The 15,539-nt window shown below is 38.5% G+C and overlaps 2 protein-coding genes across 7 annotated transcripts in view; both read right to left on the minus strand.

Annotated features, from left to right (window-relative positions):
• Positions 1 to 593: 593 nt before the first annotated feature.
• Positions 594 to 6,745, minus strand: otx1 (orthodenticle homeobox 1). Of its 2 annotated transcripts, XM_088609933.1 has the most exons (5): positions 6,656 to 6,727; positions 6,373 to 6,450; positions 4,376 to 4,566; positions 3,512 to 3,663; positions 594 to 2,390 (listed from the first exon to the last, which is right to left on the minus strand). In XM_088609933.1, exons 3-5 carry the CDS (start codon positions 4,470 to 4,472, stop codon positions 1,611 to 1,613), a joined length of 1,029 nt encoding a protein of 342 aa, XP_088466059.1. In that variant the 5' UTR covers positions 4,473 to 4,566; positions 6,373 to 6,450; positions 6,656 to 6,727; the 3' UTR covers positions 594 to 1,610. The 2 variants fall into 2 exon arrangements, with proteins under 2 accessions (XP_088466059.1, XP_088466060.1); XM_088609934.1 differs by lacking the exon at positions 6,373 to 6,450 and having other exon boundaries at positions 6,656 to 6,745.
• A 4,571-nt stretch (positions 6,746 to 11,316) lies between these two features.
• Positions 11,317 to 15,539, minus strand: part of ehbp1 (EH domain binding protein 1) — a 132,988-nt gene continuing 128,765 nt past the window's right edge. For all 5 annotated transcript variants that reach the window (XM_088610255.1, XM_088610257.1, XM_088610256.1 and 2 more), the window contains 2 exons: positions 12,773 to 12,887; positions 11,317 to 12,441 (listed from right to left, as the gene is read on the minus strand). In XM_088610255.1, coding sequence (XP_088466381.1) covers positions 12,351 to 12,441; positions 12,773 to 12,887 — 206 coding nt within the window. In that variant the 3' untranslated portion in view covers positions 11,317 to 12,350. The remainder of the gene's footprint in view (positions 12,442 to 12,772; positions 12,888 to 15,539) is intronic.

Raw genomic sequence — 15,539 nt, forward strand, 5'->3', positions numbered from 1 at the left:
GTTCTGCCGTAGCATTAACCTTTCCGTTTTCCGTGTCAGGCCAGAGCGTGAGAATCTGCTCACTCCCTTTTCGCTTTGTACGGTTGTCACATAGGTATGGCCGAAGCCTACAATTTAAAAAAAAATATATTTTGGCCAATTATATATATATATGTAATGAGGTTAGCATTTTTTCCCAATAAAAATGTTTTGTAATACGTCCCCAGAAAGCAAAATAGTTGAACTTAACGATCGGTTCTTTGGCCTCACGCTATTTTTTAGCGGACTTTTATTGCGAGTAGTTCATGGCAAATTGGTATTTTTTTGTCCAGAGAGTTCGCGACAATTTTCAATTTAGTAAACTTCAATGTTTCAATAAACGCGACAGTAGTTCGATTACATTCTGTTTTATATATAAAACCTGCATTAGCGCTTGAAGGAAAACAATTTAGAGAAGAGATGATCGATTCACTTGAAACTTCTAGATATTAGTTATTTTATCGATAAACACTTCTAGATATTTGCGAGGTATTGTTCTTCACGACACCGACTGGTTGGGGCGCTCCGAGGAACACCACCCCATTCATTTACAACTCAATAAATCACTTTGGATATTTTGTTGTTAAACTGATCTTTATTTTATGGACATGAATGTAAGGGCGTTTGCCTTAAATACATTCAACATTTCACTGGCATACCGAAATTGTATGTCTAATCCACATTTTTTTTTTTGCTCATTATAAAAAAAAAAGGACAAATCAGTCATAATTAACAAAGATGTTCAAGTGCTGCTATTAAAAATGAGTCGGCAACATACATCACTATTAGACAATGTATCTAAGGTTTACTAGATATCGTTTTAATTTTTTTTAAGATTTGAAAAACAGCAGCTTGAATGGAAATCCAATATAATCGATATATTTTTTTTTGTTTTCCTGGGCAATAACCTATGATTGTTCGCCACAAAAGGAATCCTACTTGGATATTGGACATTTACAGCCGATTTTCTGGACATTCAGGGACAATTCATTTGACTGTTTTGTCGTTGCTCTTAAACAATTTCAATCCAGCAACACCAACTAAACGTGGTCACTGTAATGGACCCAAATACATATTTACAAAATTTCAGCTTCTTTATGCAGCTGTCTATTTTTTTCTTCCTAAAAATAACAGAATACGAAGAAAAACCTATACACAATTGAACTGGACTGGGGGGAGGGAGGGGTCACCAGACCGAGAGTTTTTAAAAAGTTCCTGTGTGAGAAATTACTCTCCGTGAACAAGACCTAAGAAAACAGAGAGGCTTGACGCACGGGCTTCTCACTGCAGTTTGGTTAAACAAATCTTTGCTTTTAAAAAATAATTATAATAATAATAATAATTGTCCCGCATTTTCGGTTGTCCACAGACTTTTAGATTCTTCACTGATTAAAAGGGGATTAAAACTGGAAGGAAAAAAAAAGTTCGATAACGCAGGCCAAAGCTGTGTGCCCAGCAAGAGAAGTTTTGGTTCTGTTTTCTTTAAAAGGGATGGGGGGGGGGGGAAATTATTTGAACGTCTCTGACAATTCAAGTTCGTCAAGACTTATTCGTCTTAAAAGATTTAAAAAAAAAAAAAAGCCACCTTGGATTCACAAGACCTGGAACCTCCAGGATGCCTGATCTTTATAGTCCAAGCAGTCCGTGGCGTTGAAGTTGAGTTTCCAAGAGGAGGCGGTCTGGTCTTTGTAATCCAGGCAGTCCGAGGAGTTGAAGGCCAGCCCCGCGCCACTGTAGCCCTGGTGGTGGTGGTGGTGGTGGTGGTGGTGGCCCGAGGACTGGCTCAGGTGATGGTGGGGGTGTCCGGACATGGAGGACGCCGCCGCCATGGGGCTGAGCTGGTGACCGTGGTGGTGAGAGTGCATGGGGGTCAGGTAGGAGCCGCAGTCGACGCCGCTGAAGTAGGAGCCCGAGGGGCCCGGGTAGCCCTGGCTGTAGCCCGTCGCCTGGCTGTAGGACATGGGGTAGGAGGCAGCCGAGGCCCCAGAGACGGAGCGCTGCATGCAGGAGGCGCTGGTGGGGGGCAGAGGGTCGGGGATGGAGACCGAGGGCGGGGCCGAGCCGGGGGAGATGGAGGCCGGGCTCCAGATGGACGAGACGGGGGTGCTGATGGAGGCGGAAGTGCTGCTGAGGCCGGCGTGGGCGGAGGAGTTGGAGCCGGAGGAGGAGGACGAGGACGAGGACGAGGAGGACGAGGACGAGGAGGAGCCCGAGCCCGCGCTGGACACGGCCGGAGGGGTGAACTGGCCGCTGCTCTCCGAGCCCGTGCTCTCCCGCGCCGGGGACGACTTCTTCTTCGCCGGCCTGGCCTTGGCGTTGCTGCCGCTCTGCTGCTGCTGTCGGCACTTGGCCCTGCGGTTCTTAAACCACACCTGGCAGAGGCAAACACGCAGAGCTTTAAGACAGGCCCCCAAACAACAGCCATGTGTACGGTCTGCTAAATTGTTTTGCATTTTGGTCTTAACATTTTCACTGCTGGCGATATTTCAGATGATACAAGTGCTCCTGGCTTCTGTTTTGAATAAAGTTCCCCTTATTCATGAGGTTGGCCTAATCATGAACAATTTCCTCATGCACTTTGGAGAACAATGAGCTGCAGAGGCACCCTGCATTATTCTTTATATGATTTATCCCAGTTCTGCTCTATTCCAGGCTTCAGTTATCCCTGCGAGAAGCAGTTTTGATTGTGACACTCCGAAAAGTCTAGGACTTTTAAAGTATTAACTTTCGTGGTCATCTGTCGGAAAGGCCCGATGTGCACGTTTACCAGAACTAAAGACTGTGGCTCTCCTCTGCAAGCAACAGATTGTTCATTTCCCCATTAAGTACGTATCTGCAATTAATTCAAGACCGTCTATAACGGAACGGGGTGAAAATGTTTATTTGAAACAGACGTCCGGCCACAAAAAAAGAATGCAAAACGACGAGTAAAAAAAACAAATGGAAAGAATGATCTACTTGAAAATGGGAAAAAAAACGTTCAACTCTAACAGTGTAAGTCGCGTCATGCGATAGATCTAGGGTAAAACACCATGTGAGATAAGTTTACTTCAGCTCGATGCTTTGATACACCATGAACAAAACGAATACAATTCTATGAATATCTACATCTTCTGAGACCGCAGGGGAAGTAACTGTTGATCGGTTATAACCGTTATCCATTGCAAGATTAAGCTTCACACCCTCGGTTCTGCAGCGCATGAACTCGTGCTGACTAAATGATATTTAAATATTTAGTCAGTGTCTATGCCATTTACATAACTCATTCGTTGACTTGAGCAGAATTCTTTTCGCTTATTTCCCGGATATTTACAGATAATAAGCGCAAGAGGGGGCCACTGAGCGAATAATAGAAAGTCCCCCCCCCCCCCCCCCAATACAAATCTGCACCGTGCCCTCAAAACGAGATGTAAAATGGTTGCGTACAACACATTCAAATACGGTGCTCTTAATCAGATGAGTCCAACGGCAGCAACAGCGGCATTTAAAATACCTGTACTCTTGACTCGGGCAAGTTGATTTTTAACGCCACCTCTTCCCTCATGAAAATATCCGGATAACGAGTTTTCGCAAAGAGCGCTTCCAGAATGTCCAGCTGTGAGCGCGTGAAAGTAGTCCGCTCCCGACGCTGTTTTCTCGGGGTCGCTGGAAGGCAATATTAAATATTTCAGAAATCCGCGCTTTCTTTTTTATTGCACATTTAACATGCTATGAGACTCACAATCTGCCGTTTTAATACTGGTGTATTGTAAAGGCTAAAAATCGAAAACCTCATATTACCCCTCCACAGATCATTTAATATTCGTTAGCCATGGAGTAAAATGGTTTCTTTACAATTCTGGACAAGAACTCGACGTGCAAAAGTCTTTTGGCGCTGTTTTGAATGTCTGTACCTGCGGACAGACATTACAACGCCATTTCGAGAAGGCTACAAATGTTAAAATACAGTACCATTTTTCATTCTGTGTAAAAAATAAACAACAGGAAACATTTCGAAGCGTCAGATTAATTTTTCATGAGGCAGGCCTTCGTTAATAATTAACCCGAATCTGATGCCGGCCTCATGCAGGTGTCACAGTCTACAAAGTTTATGATAGTAAAGAAAAGGTAAGGCAGGTTTTTATACAAAATCATGGCTACCTCATGTTAGTCTGCACTTCCTAAAGAAAAAAAAGAAATCAGGCTTTTAGACACGGTAACAAATCAAAGACTAAAACATTAACATTAAATCATAGCTCTGGGCCTAAAAGTTTTCTTCTCTTTTTAATTTGGGGAAAAAAAAATATTTCGATTACAGAACAAATAAGCCTGAAGCTGGAGCGCAGACCATGCATTCAGATTTTTTTCTTCTCTTTACCTGGATATCCCACTGAAGGATGTAGTAACTCCATAGCTGTTCCGCTCAGCCCCAGCCCGTTCATACCGTACGGGGGCTGTTTGAGGTATGACATCATGCTAAAGGCTTTATCAGGTTCCTCCAAATCTTGCCAATTATTCTATATTCTCTTATATTAAACTCCGGGTCAATAGGGCGATCAATTGAAAGCACTGAAAAATAATCATAAAAAAATCAATTAAATTCTTCATTCAAGTTACTATCTCTCAGCTAGAATTCAACACGATGCATTTAAACTCTCTAGAAAGGTTACAAGCCTTGGTGTTAAAGCCGTGCCCACAGCATTTTCGTGACTGGCAGTCTGTAACTTACAAATGTCGTGAAGTGATTGAAATTTTACTTCAATCAATTTGGTCACAAAAATGAGGAATGTACTTTTAAGAATTCAAGACACGGGGTGAGGTACGCGTTTATGCACTCAACAGAATGTCAATTTTGATGAAACGACCCCATTTTTTTAAGTACGAAAAAATACAATTGCTGTATGAAGGAATCAATGGCAGAAATATTACTGTTAACCTAATTATAATTTATTGTATTAAAAACACCTCAAACAGCGAAGTTCGACAAATACAAACCACTGTGTAATACAACCAACACTCCAATATTTTTTGTATGTAGGTGTCAAACTTCTTTTAGATGGAAATGTAGTTCAGCGTTGTAAAAACTGTCAGGAGAAATGTGAAATTGTGGTAATATTAACTAGGTCATAAAGCCAAATAAAAAGTTTTTCAGCTGCGAGATATTTACGAACTGTAGCTCTCCACTTTGGAATTGTTTTGTTACTGTAATATAATACGAATTCATATTTTTATATGACATTATATTGAAATATGCTCCAAACATATACATCTTAAATCGTAAATTAAGAATTTCCAAAAAAAGTGTCACGTTACTGAATTAATTTGACTTTCTAATGTGGCCACCATCTTCCACAAATACCCCACTATTCATAATTATTAAGTAATATAGAAAACAAATTAACGTGAATAAACAGGAATGTAAAGGCTTCCAGTTATAAACTAATTCCAACTGAAGCAGATAAAGGAAAAACGCTTCAAGGTACAGTTATACATCTGAACGACATGTTGTTTCCAACATTCTTTATCATTTAAAATGTATTCGCATTTCTTCGAAACCTAAACCTGCCAATATCGTATTTTCGATTCAATTATTTTGTTAACTACTAGAACTCCCCCTCCTAATCAAGATAAGATCTGGTCCCGTGCTGTGAAAATGAACCGGCAGTAAACCTGGCGTATTCTGTGTATTTAGATGTTTCTTAAACTACATTTGCAGCTCCACAGGACGGAGATAAACTAGATTGAAAAGGCGAGAGCTCCGTGCAAATGAACTCAATTACAATTTAGATTAGACCTCCAGGGAGACCATTTAAAGAAGGGGTCTTATCAGCAAAATAAATTAACAAAAACCAAAACACGCCTCTCCAATTATCTACTAAGTAGATTCAACATTTTTAATGGGCAATCGGTCTCTTATAATTATCCATTTCCATGAGAATAAATATATAGGCTATATAAAAAAGCAGTCCAAACAATTCTCGCATCAAGATCGAAGTTGTTTTAAATTCCCCATACTCTTTGCTGTGCACATTAATTGGGATCTTTAAATTGTTCTCGGGGCAGCTAAACACCTTCTCTAGAGCGCACAGACAGAACAGCAGGCTTCTCAGACCGTATGTAGGCTAGCCTACGTGTTACTTTTATCGAAAGACGTATTGTACACCAAGAAGATCCATTTAATTCTCCTATCATTATTATTAACACAATTAATGCCCAACATTCAGAAAATTTATTGAGCTTATACTGCATATTAAAATTACTTATATGGCAAACTTCACGAAACAAAACAAGAAACAAACCAAGCTATGCGAGTCGTGTTCATACACGGCAAATTTCTGAAGCGAAAGGGAACTAGATGAAACCATGCAAACTTACCTTCAATTTATTTCTTTTTTTTTCGATGGTCAACAAGAAGCGTATTTATATAGAACAATATCCAGCAAGTGAAGAACTCTGGGATTCAGCAAGGTGGAAGAAAATAAGGAATTTAAAACTACCTATATCATTCGCTATACTTTTTAATGGTTAAAAAAAAACCCCGTCGTGCGTTTACGTTTCTGTACCAAACACTTGCAAACCGCACGTGTTCGCCGTCGTTTCACTGCTGCAATCAGTGAAAGTTTCCGGGTTGGAAAACCAAATAAATCAAACGCATTACCTTGGCCGCAATGTATGTCTTCCACTGTGTTTAAGGTGATTGCTAATGTAGACCGATGAAGATTGATCACCTTCTCTCCGCCCTGCCCTTCTATGAGTGTGAGACACCTGCGGAACCGCCCCCTCGCACCAATCCGTGAGCGCTCTTCCCATGATTGACGTCGCAACGAGTCAATAACTGAAAAGAGTTAGGGGGAAGCCCCTCCCCTTCATACTGGGAACAACATAAACCTGCAAAGTAAGACGAGGGGGATAGAAAATGTTTTAAAAATGAATTGGTGTTTATTTTGTTGCAATTTCGTTAGCCACTGAACTGAGGGCCGCTAAAGACAACAAAACAGAGTGTTTCTGTCAGGTTGTAGCTGAAAGTTGTCGATTTGCGTGCGTGAACGAGAAAATCTAACCTTTAAAAGAAGTATTAACTTTTACAGTATTTTCTGTTTAAGGATTATTTTTAACAGATACGGAATTTGGCGAAAGAAGGGCCTGTACACGTGTTATGTGAGCAGGAAAGATCAAATCTGGAGATTTTACTTGATCTTTTGAAACGGTTAGGTGCATGAGATTTCTTCAGATGTAACGAATTTTTTTTCGCAGTGGAGAATTTATACTTTGTGTCACCTACTAAAATACAGAACTAAGCGGCTTTTATCAAATGTAAAATTAAGCTAGTTTTAAGAATTAGGCACTAGCTAAGGGACTTTAATGTGTATTTAATGTGATAAACGTAGACGTATTAAAATTACTATAGGTTTGGGAGCAAAGTTTTTGCTAAATTAAATTTTCTTTTAGATCATGAAATTGTGCCTTACACATGTCCATATTCTAACAAAGTAACAAAGTAGTATAACTTCAACTTTATTTTATTTTGTAACGACCTATCAACTAAAATCTGAGCAATTGGTTTTTTTCTGCTGATTTAACATGGAGATGGTGTAACATATTGGTGCCAAGATCTGTCGACCAATGTCCTTTGAAATTTAGTGCGCATTATTTCTGTTTTAGTAAATATGCCGAAACAATCTGTATTACATTTTTTTTTATTTTAGCAACCATCTCATGAATATTGATGATGAGTTAATCCCCCACTTAGAATTACATTTCAGAATAGTCAGCGTAAAGTTTAATAGGGACTGTCTTTTAACAGAGCGGTTGGGAGGGGAGAGTGAAAAGGACGGGAAAAACCCAACCGACACCAGAAAATAAATGAAATCAGGCAAGAAAGCTCAGTGGCTGGGTATCAAAGAAAGCACCTTTCAAGCGTCACTTTCCTAAAGAAATGCCAATAAAATACGGTAACAGAATATCATGGAGGGCACACTGTTTCCTTAACTGTTTCTCAAAGGGTCGGGATATGTTCTGAGGACCCTAATAAGCCTTTGCTCGCTCCTATTGTTGATCTCGCAAAATCAACTCATTCTAATTGAAGCCGGAGCTGAAAGCGAGCTAATGTTCAAAGACAGTGACCGCCAGACGAACGAAATTACATTTTTGACTATATAGGACGACTAATCAAAGGCAGGGTCTACACGATTCTTCTATAGATCCAAAAAGTCATCGACATGAGCACTTTTTTTTAAGAACAAAGGTGCCGCTACAAAGGCACAGAAGGTTTGAAAACAAAAAAAAAAGTTCTTACGTGAGGTGTTTTTTTACACAGACACTGACAAACAGACCCATATAGGCCCATATGTAAGTACCCGTGTGTCTGTGTGTGCATATGCACACAAGTTTATCTGCATGCTGATAAAACACAGTTTTCAAATACATTTGCACGGATCTGATGTCAAAGTATGTACCCGCAGTATTTCAATTACACACCAATATTTGGATGGACATAGTTTCCCCACACGTTAAACCCAGATGATTTCTTGCTTAAGCGGATCTTTGCATTAATGCAGAAAAAAACGACAACATTGCAGATTAAAATTTAGTTTAAAAAAAAACAACAAAGTCTTCTTTTAACAATTCGCCAGATTTGCTGCTTTTATTCGTGATCTCTGTTTAAGATGTGATCAACCCTGTGCAAGTATCAAGGTATCAAGTAGCACTAACCTTTTGTAATAAGAGTATTTGTCTAATCCCAAATTGCAGACGAATTTTCTTAATGCTGAGCCTATAAAGGCCGGGATTAAGGAAGCGGAGGGAAAGGGGAAAAAAAGTTTTGTCTCTTTAGCCGACAGGATTGTATTAGATCGTGGATGTTGTTGGGTGCTTATTAAAACCGTGATGCATAAAATACGAAATCTGTAAGAGCCCCAACACAAGAAGATTTGTAACGTCTTCCCTGGGTTCATTTTTTTTGAAAACTAGGAGGGAAATTATACAGGACACAACGGCCGGGGCTCCATGAAATCCGACTGATCAACACCTGTGAGGTGAAACTAGACTTCAAAGTGTTTACATCTACAATACACAGGAGATTATTCCATTCTCACATCGACCTTTTAAGATATTTTCTGCAGTGCTCTTCGTAGCAAAAGACGCATCTTTTCTTTCCGTTTTATCGTTTTTTTTGGGGGGGGTCCTCATTCACCAACGTTACTGCTGAAAAGCTACCAGTGCAGGTAAGCACCGAGAAACATATTTTATAGAATTTTCTGTGTCAAGAAATAATCGTATTCCAAAAATGAGACCGGATGTTACAATTCTTAAAAAAAGATCGTATGGCGATTTCTGATTGTGCAGCGGAATAATGGAAATCCGTATATCTGTGAATTAGGAGCGCATCTGAAAAGTTCATTCGAAAACAGTTTAAAGTTCGAGAAGCTAAAACTAATCTCAGTGTAACGTGAATATTGGCTACAAAATACAAATGATAATTCTACGAAAAAAATATGTTTTTCTTAATGTTAATACTAATTATACGGGCTATATTTGCCCTTGAGGCGGTAGCACTTATTTGACTGACTTGAATCATAGAAATAACCCAGATATTTCCGATATGTATATATATTGATATAATGTAACCGTCTTCCGAAAGTCGTCGTTAATAATTTAAAGTTTTTTTTTCTCATACAAGGTTGATACAGTTGTTCTATTCGAAATTCTAGGACCATTAAAAACAAAAGGCTTCACATGAATATAAACCATTTTCCCGAATTGTTTTGTGATGGTATGAAAATGGTTATGCTGTCGATGTTCTTTGTACGCCAGTGTTCTTAAGAACACTGCTACGGTTGCATCAGCGGCCAGAAAAGTAGTGTACCTCGGAAAATAATGAACTGGAAAGTGTCGCGTCCGAACACAGGTTTTTTTTTTTTATAATACTGTGCTTCCAAATTCATATATCTTAAAAAAATAAATTTATTGAGTTAAACAATTAACAAAGACGGGTATTCATTCAATGCAGCAAAGTTTTTCGGAAGTGAATTCGATTGTGAACGTTATAAATTGCAGGGTATTCAACAGATCACGGTCACCAATAATAACAACATCATAACGAAAACAAATCGCCTTAGAGGACATTATATGGGTATACAGTTGGACCCAAGCAGAGAGCCGATCAGCAAATTAATTTGAAAGTATTAGAAAGCCAGAGCCAGAGAGGACGTCAGCTGTCAAAACTTATTTTTCACTATTTAATCACAGTGATGAGGACGCAGTGATGAGTATTCCGTGGCTGGTGTCATTAAGAGGCGGCTCTTTATATATAAAAAACCTTGCTGGAGAAGGGACCGAAGGTAAACAGATGTTCCGTACAAAACGATTTCGTCTAATCTGCCTCTCAGGAATGAATAATCTGCATTAACCTAAATTAAAACAAAATGCAAACACTCATTTATAAATGAATTTAAAACACGGGGGAATTCGGTAAAACTCCTTGTTAGAAGAATCATTCAGATTCAACTTATGTTTCAGCCTATACATCTTACATTATATGCACTGTAGACTGGTTGCCTTTTCTTTTTAATTGATGTGTCCAATTTAATTCCAAAATGACATGTTGTAAATAATGGCAAAGTATACTTCGGGTATTTTACTGAAAACAAATTTGCAAATGCTAAACAAATTAATGTAGCATTTAAAAAACCTATTAATCATTATTTTCAGCAAATACTCGGCGTTTTATTATGAGCACCCCGTTACTTTCTTAAATGTTAGTGGGTTACAGAAAACGCTTATCTTTAAATGTGATTTTGAGATTTTAATCCCTGACGGGTGAAAGGATTGTGCAATTTTCTAACCCTCCACTCTAAACGGATACCCGATTAAATGGTTCATTATCGCACGCAAAAATGTTATTTGAAATAGTCTGCGCTACTGTACTTTTTATTTTACGACTTCGAAGAAAAAAAATTAAAAAGTTTTAGCGATGAAAATAACGAAAATGTTATTGGTCGTGACTGCAAACTTTCTAAGCATGTACACCCCCAGAATTATATTACACTGAAGAAATAAGGATTTATTTGAATTCTCCACTTTCCAGCAAGCTAAAATCTAAACAGTTTGGAAAGACGGATTAATGCACGCGTTTCTCAAAGTTTTTTTATGGTTTTTTACTTCCACTAGTAATATAACCTGGTCTATAAAACTTAAAATTTCGCCATTGAATTAAGTTTTATTTATATCTGGATCCAAGATTTCAATACAGAACATGTCGCTTGATAATATCCTTAGCTATTATGGTCAACCCCATGTGAATAACAACCGTAAACCATATGAAAGTACTTAAGATTTTTATTGTGGACTCATATATGACACTGGAATAAATAAACAGGTAACTGTTTACACGAGAACACAGCCCATCAGCTGCAAAACCAAGATATCTGCACCTCAAAGCCAAATCTTTATCTTAAAGTATACAATAAATATTTAAAAAAAGTCCTTGAGCAAAAACACATGATCAAGATGTTATAGTTACTAACATGTAGCTCAAGTATGGAAAAACTGCAATAAATAATTAGATTAACAAGGTGGTGTCTCAAATTGTCTTCTGAGGAAACTATTGCAAACTAACTTAACCTCATAGCAATTACAGTATACAACAGCTACTGCTCTCTCTCTTCTAAACAGACCAGTTTCTCTAAAAAAGCTGCTAAACTTTAACATAAAAATGAATAATGTCCTTATTTTTAAATATTATTCTTTCCTTCTCCTTAAGATTTCTTAAATTAAAAAAAAACATTGAAGCAACTTATACAGTAATTAAAAGACTTCAGGGCCATCATAAAATATTTAAAGTCAATACAAAGTTTTTCTAATTGAAATTTCCTTTTTCTTCCACTGTTGACAGTTTTTTTTAATATCTTGGTTACCTATTAATAATTTAACAATTCGATTTATTTTCCAACGATTCATTTTACCCTTCCCCATAACTACACATTTGGATCAACAACACTGTGCTTTTTGCAGGAGCTCTTATTAAAAATAATAAACAAAATACAGTTGAAATATTCTTGATTAACCATTTAATCACATCATATCCATTTCAAAGTGTTTTGAGAGCGTGAAGCCACATCTTCTACCTTTTTGCACATGAAAGTTTAAGTACAGGTACCTTCTGATTTAATAAAAACAGCTGGATTTCTGTTGAAAACCATATAAAGCAGTCAAGGGACCATATTAAACTATGAACAAAATATTACACAGTTTGGGGACCAATATGATTATGGGACTGCAGGTTCATATAACTGAGTAAAGTTCTAAAAGAGTTGATATTACAAAGATAGTTTTTTTTCTCCATTTGATGGGAATCACTGAATGACACATTTTTCTTCTTTCTTAGCCATTTTGCCTTTGTTTTGTTCCAGAGTTCTTTCCAAATGTTCGTCCTCTTCTTCAGCCCTGCAGAAGAAACAATATGTTTAATACACAATATTTTGTGGTAGCTAACTATGGTCTGTAGCATTGTACAATATGATAAAGGAAAGTTTGAAATAGTTATAAAGTGCTAGCCATAGCACACAGTATGACTACAGACCTAATTTTGTTAAAAATCTTCTTAAAAGCTTATTGATCCTAAGGTTTACTGTACCTCCTTATAGTATCCTTCTATAGTTGTGAACACAGGAGTTACAGTACAATGCAGCATCATCCTTTTCTACTCCTCTCACTGCATAATCCATACTATTAGAAATAGAGCATGTTCTCATCATGTGCGCCTTTTGGGACTTACTGTTTTTCCTGGGCATCTAAGTCCCTGACCAGAGCATCTCGTTTATTAACCAGAATAACGAGTTCATCCAGAAGAAGCTGCTCTCGTCTTTTCTGGGCTTCTGTCTTCTGCCAGTCTGAGAAAGGCAGAGGAAGAGAGAATTATTTGGGATTTTTTTTTTAAATTAATGGCATTCAAGACCAGGTTTAATGAGACAGGGCCTACTTAGAAGCTCATCAGTATGCGTGATGTCCCAAATTGGAATCTTTGCTCTTGAGCACGATAGCTCTGCGCGCCCTGACCCATTCCACACCTTAACACCTTCTGCTGGCACAGCCGTGATTAATGAGCGTGTGTGTGTCTGCAAGAGCAAAATATCAGCTTCCCCTGTCTGCAGGTTCTGGATGCAGATCGACACAACCAACTTTCATGTCTGTAGTATGAAAGTATTCCATAATACCATCAGCTTTCCGGCAGTAAGGTAGTTTCAAATTTTTTATTTTCTGCTCCACTGACATGTATTCCAGTGCTATAATTTATGTGAATCTTGATCTTAAAGGAATTTCAAAAAACAAGTTAAAGCATGAATAGCATGTAAAAATAAATACAGTATTTTTTTCTCATGCTGTCGAATTGCAACAGTTGGGCAGATTTCACGCTGGGGACCATATGCCTGCCCTGAAAGATCTGCTCTATTCCAATTTAACCTCTAGTGCTTTGATGTCACAGATCAAAATTACAGTCTCAGTATTGTCAAATCATGTTAGGCATGGAATCATATCATTAATAATATCCCTTTATTTTGGGTTTACATATTGAAGACTTTCTATCACATTTTTGCAGTATGGTTTGATGAGTCATGCATCCAAAAAAGTGATGCTATCATCTCACAGCCTGAAAATGATGCTTTACCCTGCTCTGTCAAAGTGCTACAGAACACTAAGGGAGGCTGCCTCGTTTCTAGCTAGACAGAAACCCCTCAGCTCTGTGCAGTTTGTCACATAGATGTTGACTGTTTCTTTAAAGCCATGCTTGCTATTTATGGTCGCCGAACAAAACCTACTGAAAGACAAGCAGGGACCTAAATCCTCACTATTTGTCTTTATGCTAACCCCAGTTCTGTTGCCCACTGAAATCCCCACTTGAGTGAAAAGGACAGAGCCAGGGGAAAGGAAGGGCAGAGCCAACAAAAACTTTTCAAGAATGCCACATATCTGCAAAAAGGGGTAGATATTTTTTTTCCCTACACACCTCAGAGCCAAAAGCCACAGTGCCTCCCCTTGCCAGGCAGACAGTGGGAGCATGTGGCTGTCAATCAGAAAGCAGGCTGTCCCGCCCACCTCATTAGGAAGGTAAACAATAAAAAAGAAGGCGCAGTAGATGATGAGAGACATAGCAGAACAAATGAGGACCAGGAGGGAAATCAGACACCAGCTTAAAAAACCTACAGCCACTGACTGAAGCAACCGCCTCCCCCCCCCAGTACACCCCCTCCTAAAAAAAAGAAGAAAACAGACCAAAGAGGGTGTGCAGTCCTTTTGGATTACTCTCTTCTCTCCCTTTCTCCATTGCCCTGGGCAATCACGCTAAAACTCACATGGCCAGTGCTTATTCAGATAAACCTAACAATGCACACCATCGGTTACCATGTGAATCTTCACAAGCCACACAAGAATGCGCTGGTTCAAATCCCCCTGACCCCCCTCCAATGCAAAATTTATTCAAGAGCGCAAACTGCTCAGCAGCTTTATGAAAGCAAGTGGTTCTTCAGGGAGTTCTGGTTTATATTTACAAATTTACACTGTGATACATCTCCATATGATGGAAGCTTTGTAATAACACACAGATTGTCTCCCGTGTTTAAGAGATTTATGCAGGTTTATATATATATTTGCCGTTTTGCAGTTTTTGTTAGTAGTTAAATGTTTTAATTGAAAAAGAAGAAGAAAAAAAAACCTCACGGAACTACCAGACAAGGATATGTGATCTCGTTTCAAGAGATTTTTGGTCCGACAGAGAGAAATACAGACCAGCCTAAGATGCAGATTTGGTTTTATGTTCTAAATTCACAGATCTCAAATGACTTTTGTTTTGGAAAAGTTAACCGCTGGAAATAGTTGTAAAAAAAAAAAGATTTGTGCGACAAAAGCCATGTTATTTGTAAAACAGAACACTGAAAGTAATTTAAAGTGGTATTTTTCTTGAGGTGATTGTGGACCTACAATACAGAATGCTTTTCTGAAAGAAAGGCTCACTTTTTGAACACAAGGTTACCTGCCTAACAAAGGCCAGGTCAACATCAGAGAGAACAATAATTGGCTGGATTCCAGAGGGCGTCTCTCGTCACACTGTGCCCTGCTGTCCCAACAAGCCAGCCAGCCAGGATGGAAAACAGAGGTAGAAGTTGATGGAGCTAACAGATTAATAAATAAAGAAATACTGATGACTAATAAAGACTTTAAGAATGTTTGGATTATGCCCCCAAGATACATTTCTGGTGATACAAATTTGCAGTTTGACTCAAAGAGAAGAAACCAAATTGTTGTTTACCATTACAACCACTGGGAAATAGGAAAAAGGTTGCTAAATTACACTTCCACACACACTGCTTACAAAAAATGCATGAACATTGCTTTTCTGTTACTTTACCAATCGTTGCATATGTGCGCAATGAACTTAGCAATTAAAAGCAAAGAAAAACCTGCGACCTGTATTTATAACAACCTGTACCTGACTACAGAATACAAAAATAAATATGAATGTGATGCCTAAGTGATGTGGAAAATGA

Source organism: Lepisosteus platostomus, chromosome 17 (assembly GCF_059453375.1).
Source record: "Lepisosteus platostomus isolate fLepPlt1 chromosome 17, fLepPlt1.hap1, whole genome shotgun sequence".
Lineage (NCBI taxonomy): Eukaryota > Metazoa > Chordata > Actinopteri > Semionotiformes > Lepisosteidae > Lepisosteus > Lepisosteus platostomus.

What these genes read in the sequence shown, in the direction of transcription:
- otx1 (XM_088609934.1), bottom strand. Translation starts at nt 4,472, where the DNA reads ATGATGTCATACCTCAAACAGCCCCCGTACGGTATGAACGGGCTGGGG. An exon ending in TCCTTCAGTGGGATATCCAG is followed by an intron (nt 3,664 to 4,375) that starts GTAAAGAGAAGA and finishes ATTGCCTTCCAG; the next exon opens with CGACCCCGAGAAAACAGCGT. An exon ending in TGCCCGAGTCAAGAGTACAG is followed by an intron (nt 2,391 to 3,511) that starts GTATTTTAAATG and finishes TGCCTCTGCCAG; the next exon opens with GTGTGGTTTAAGAACCGCAG.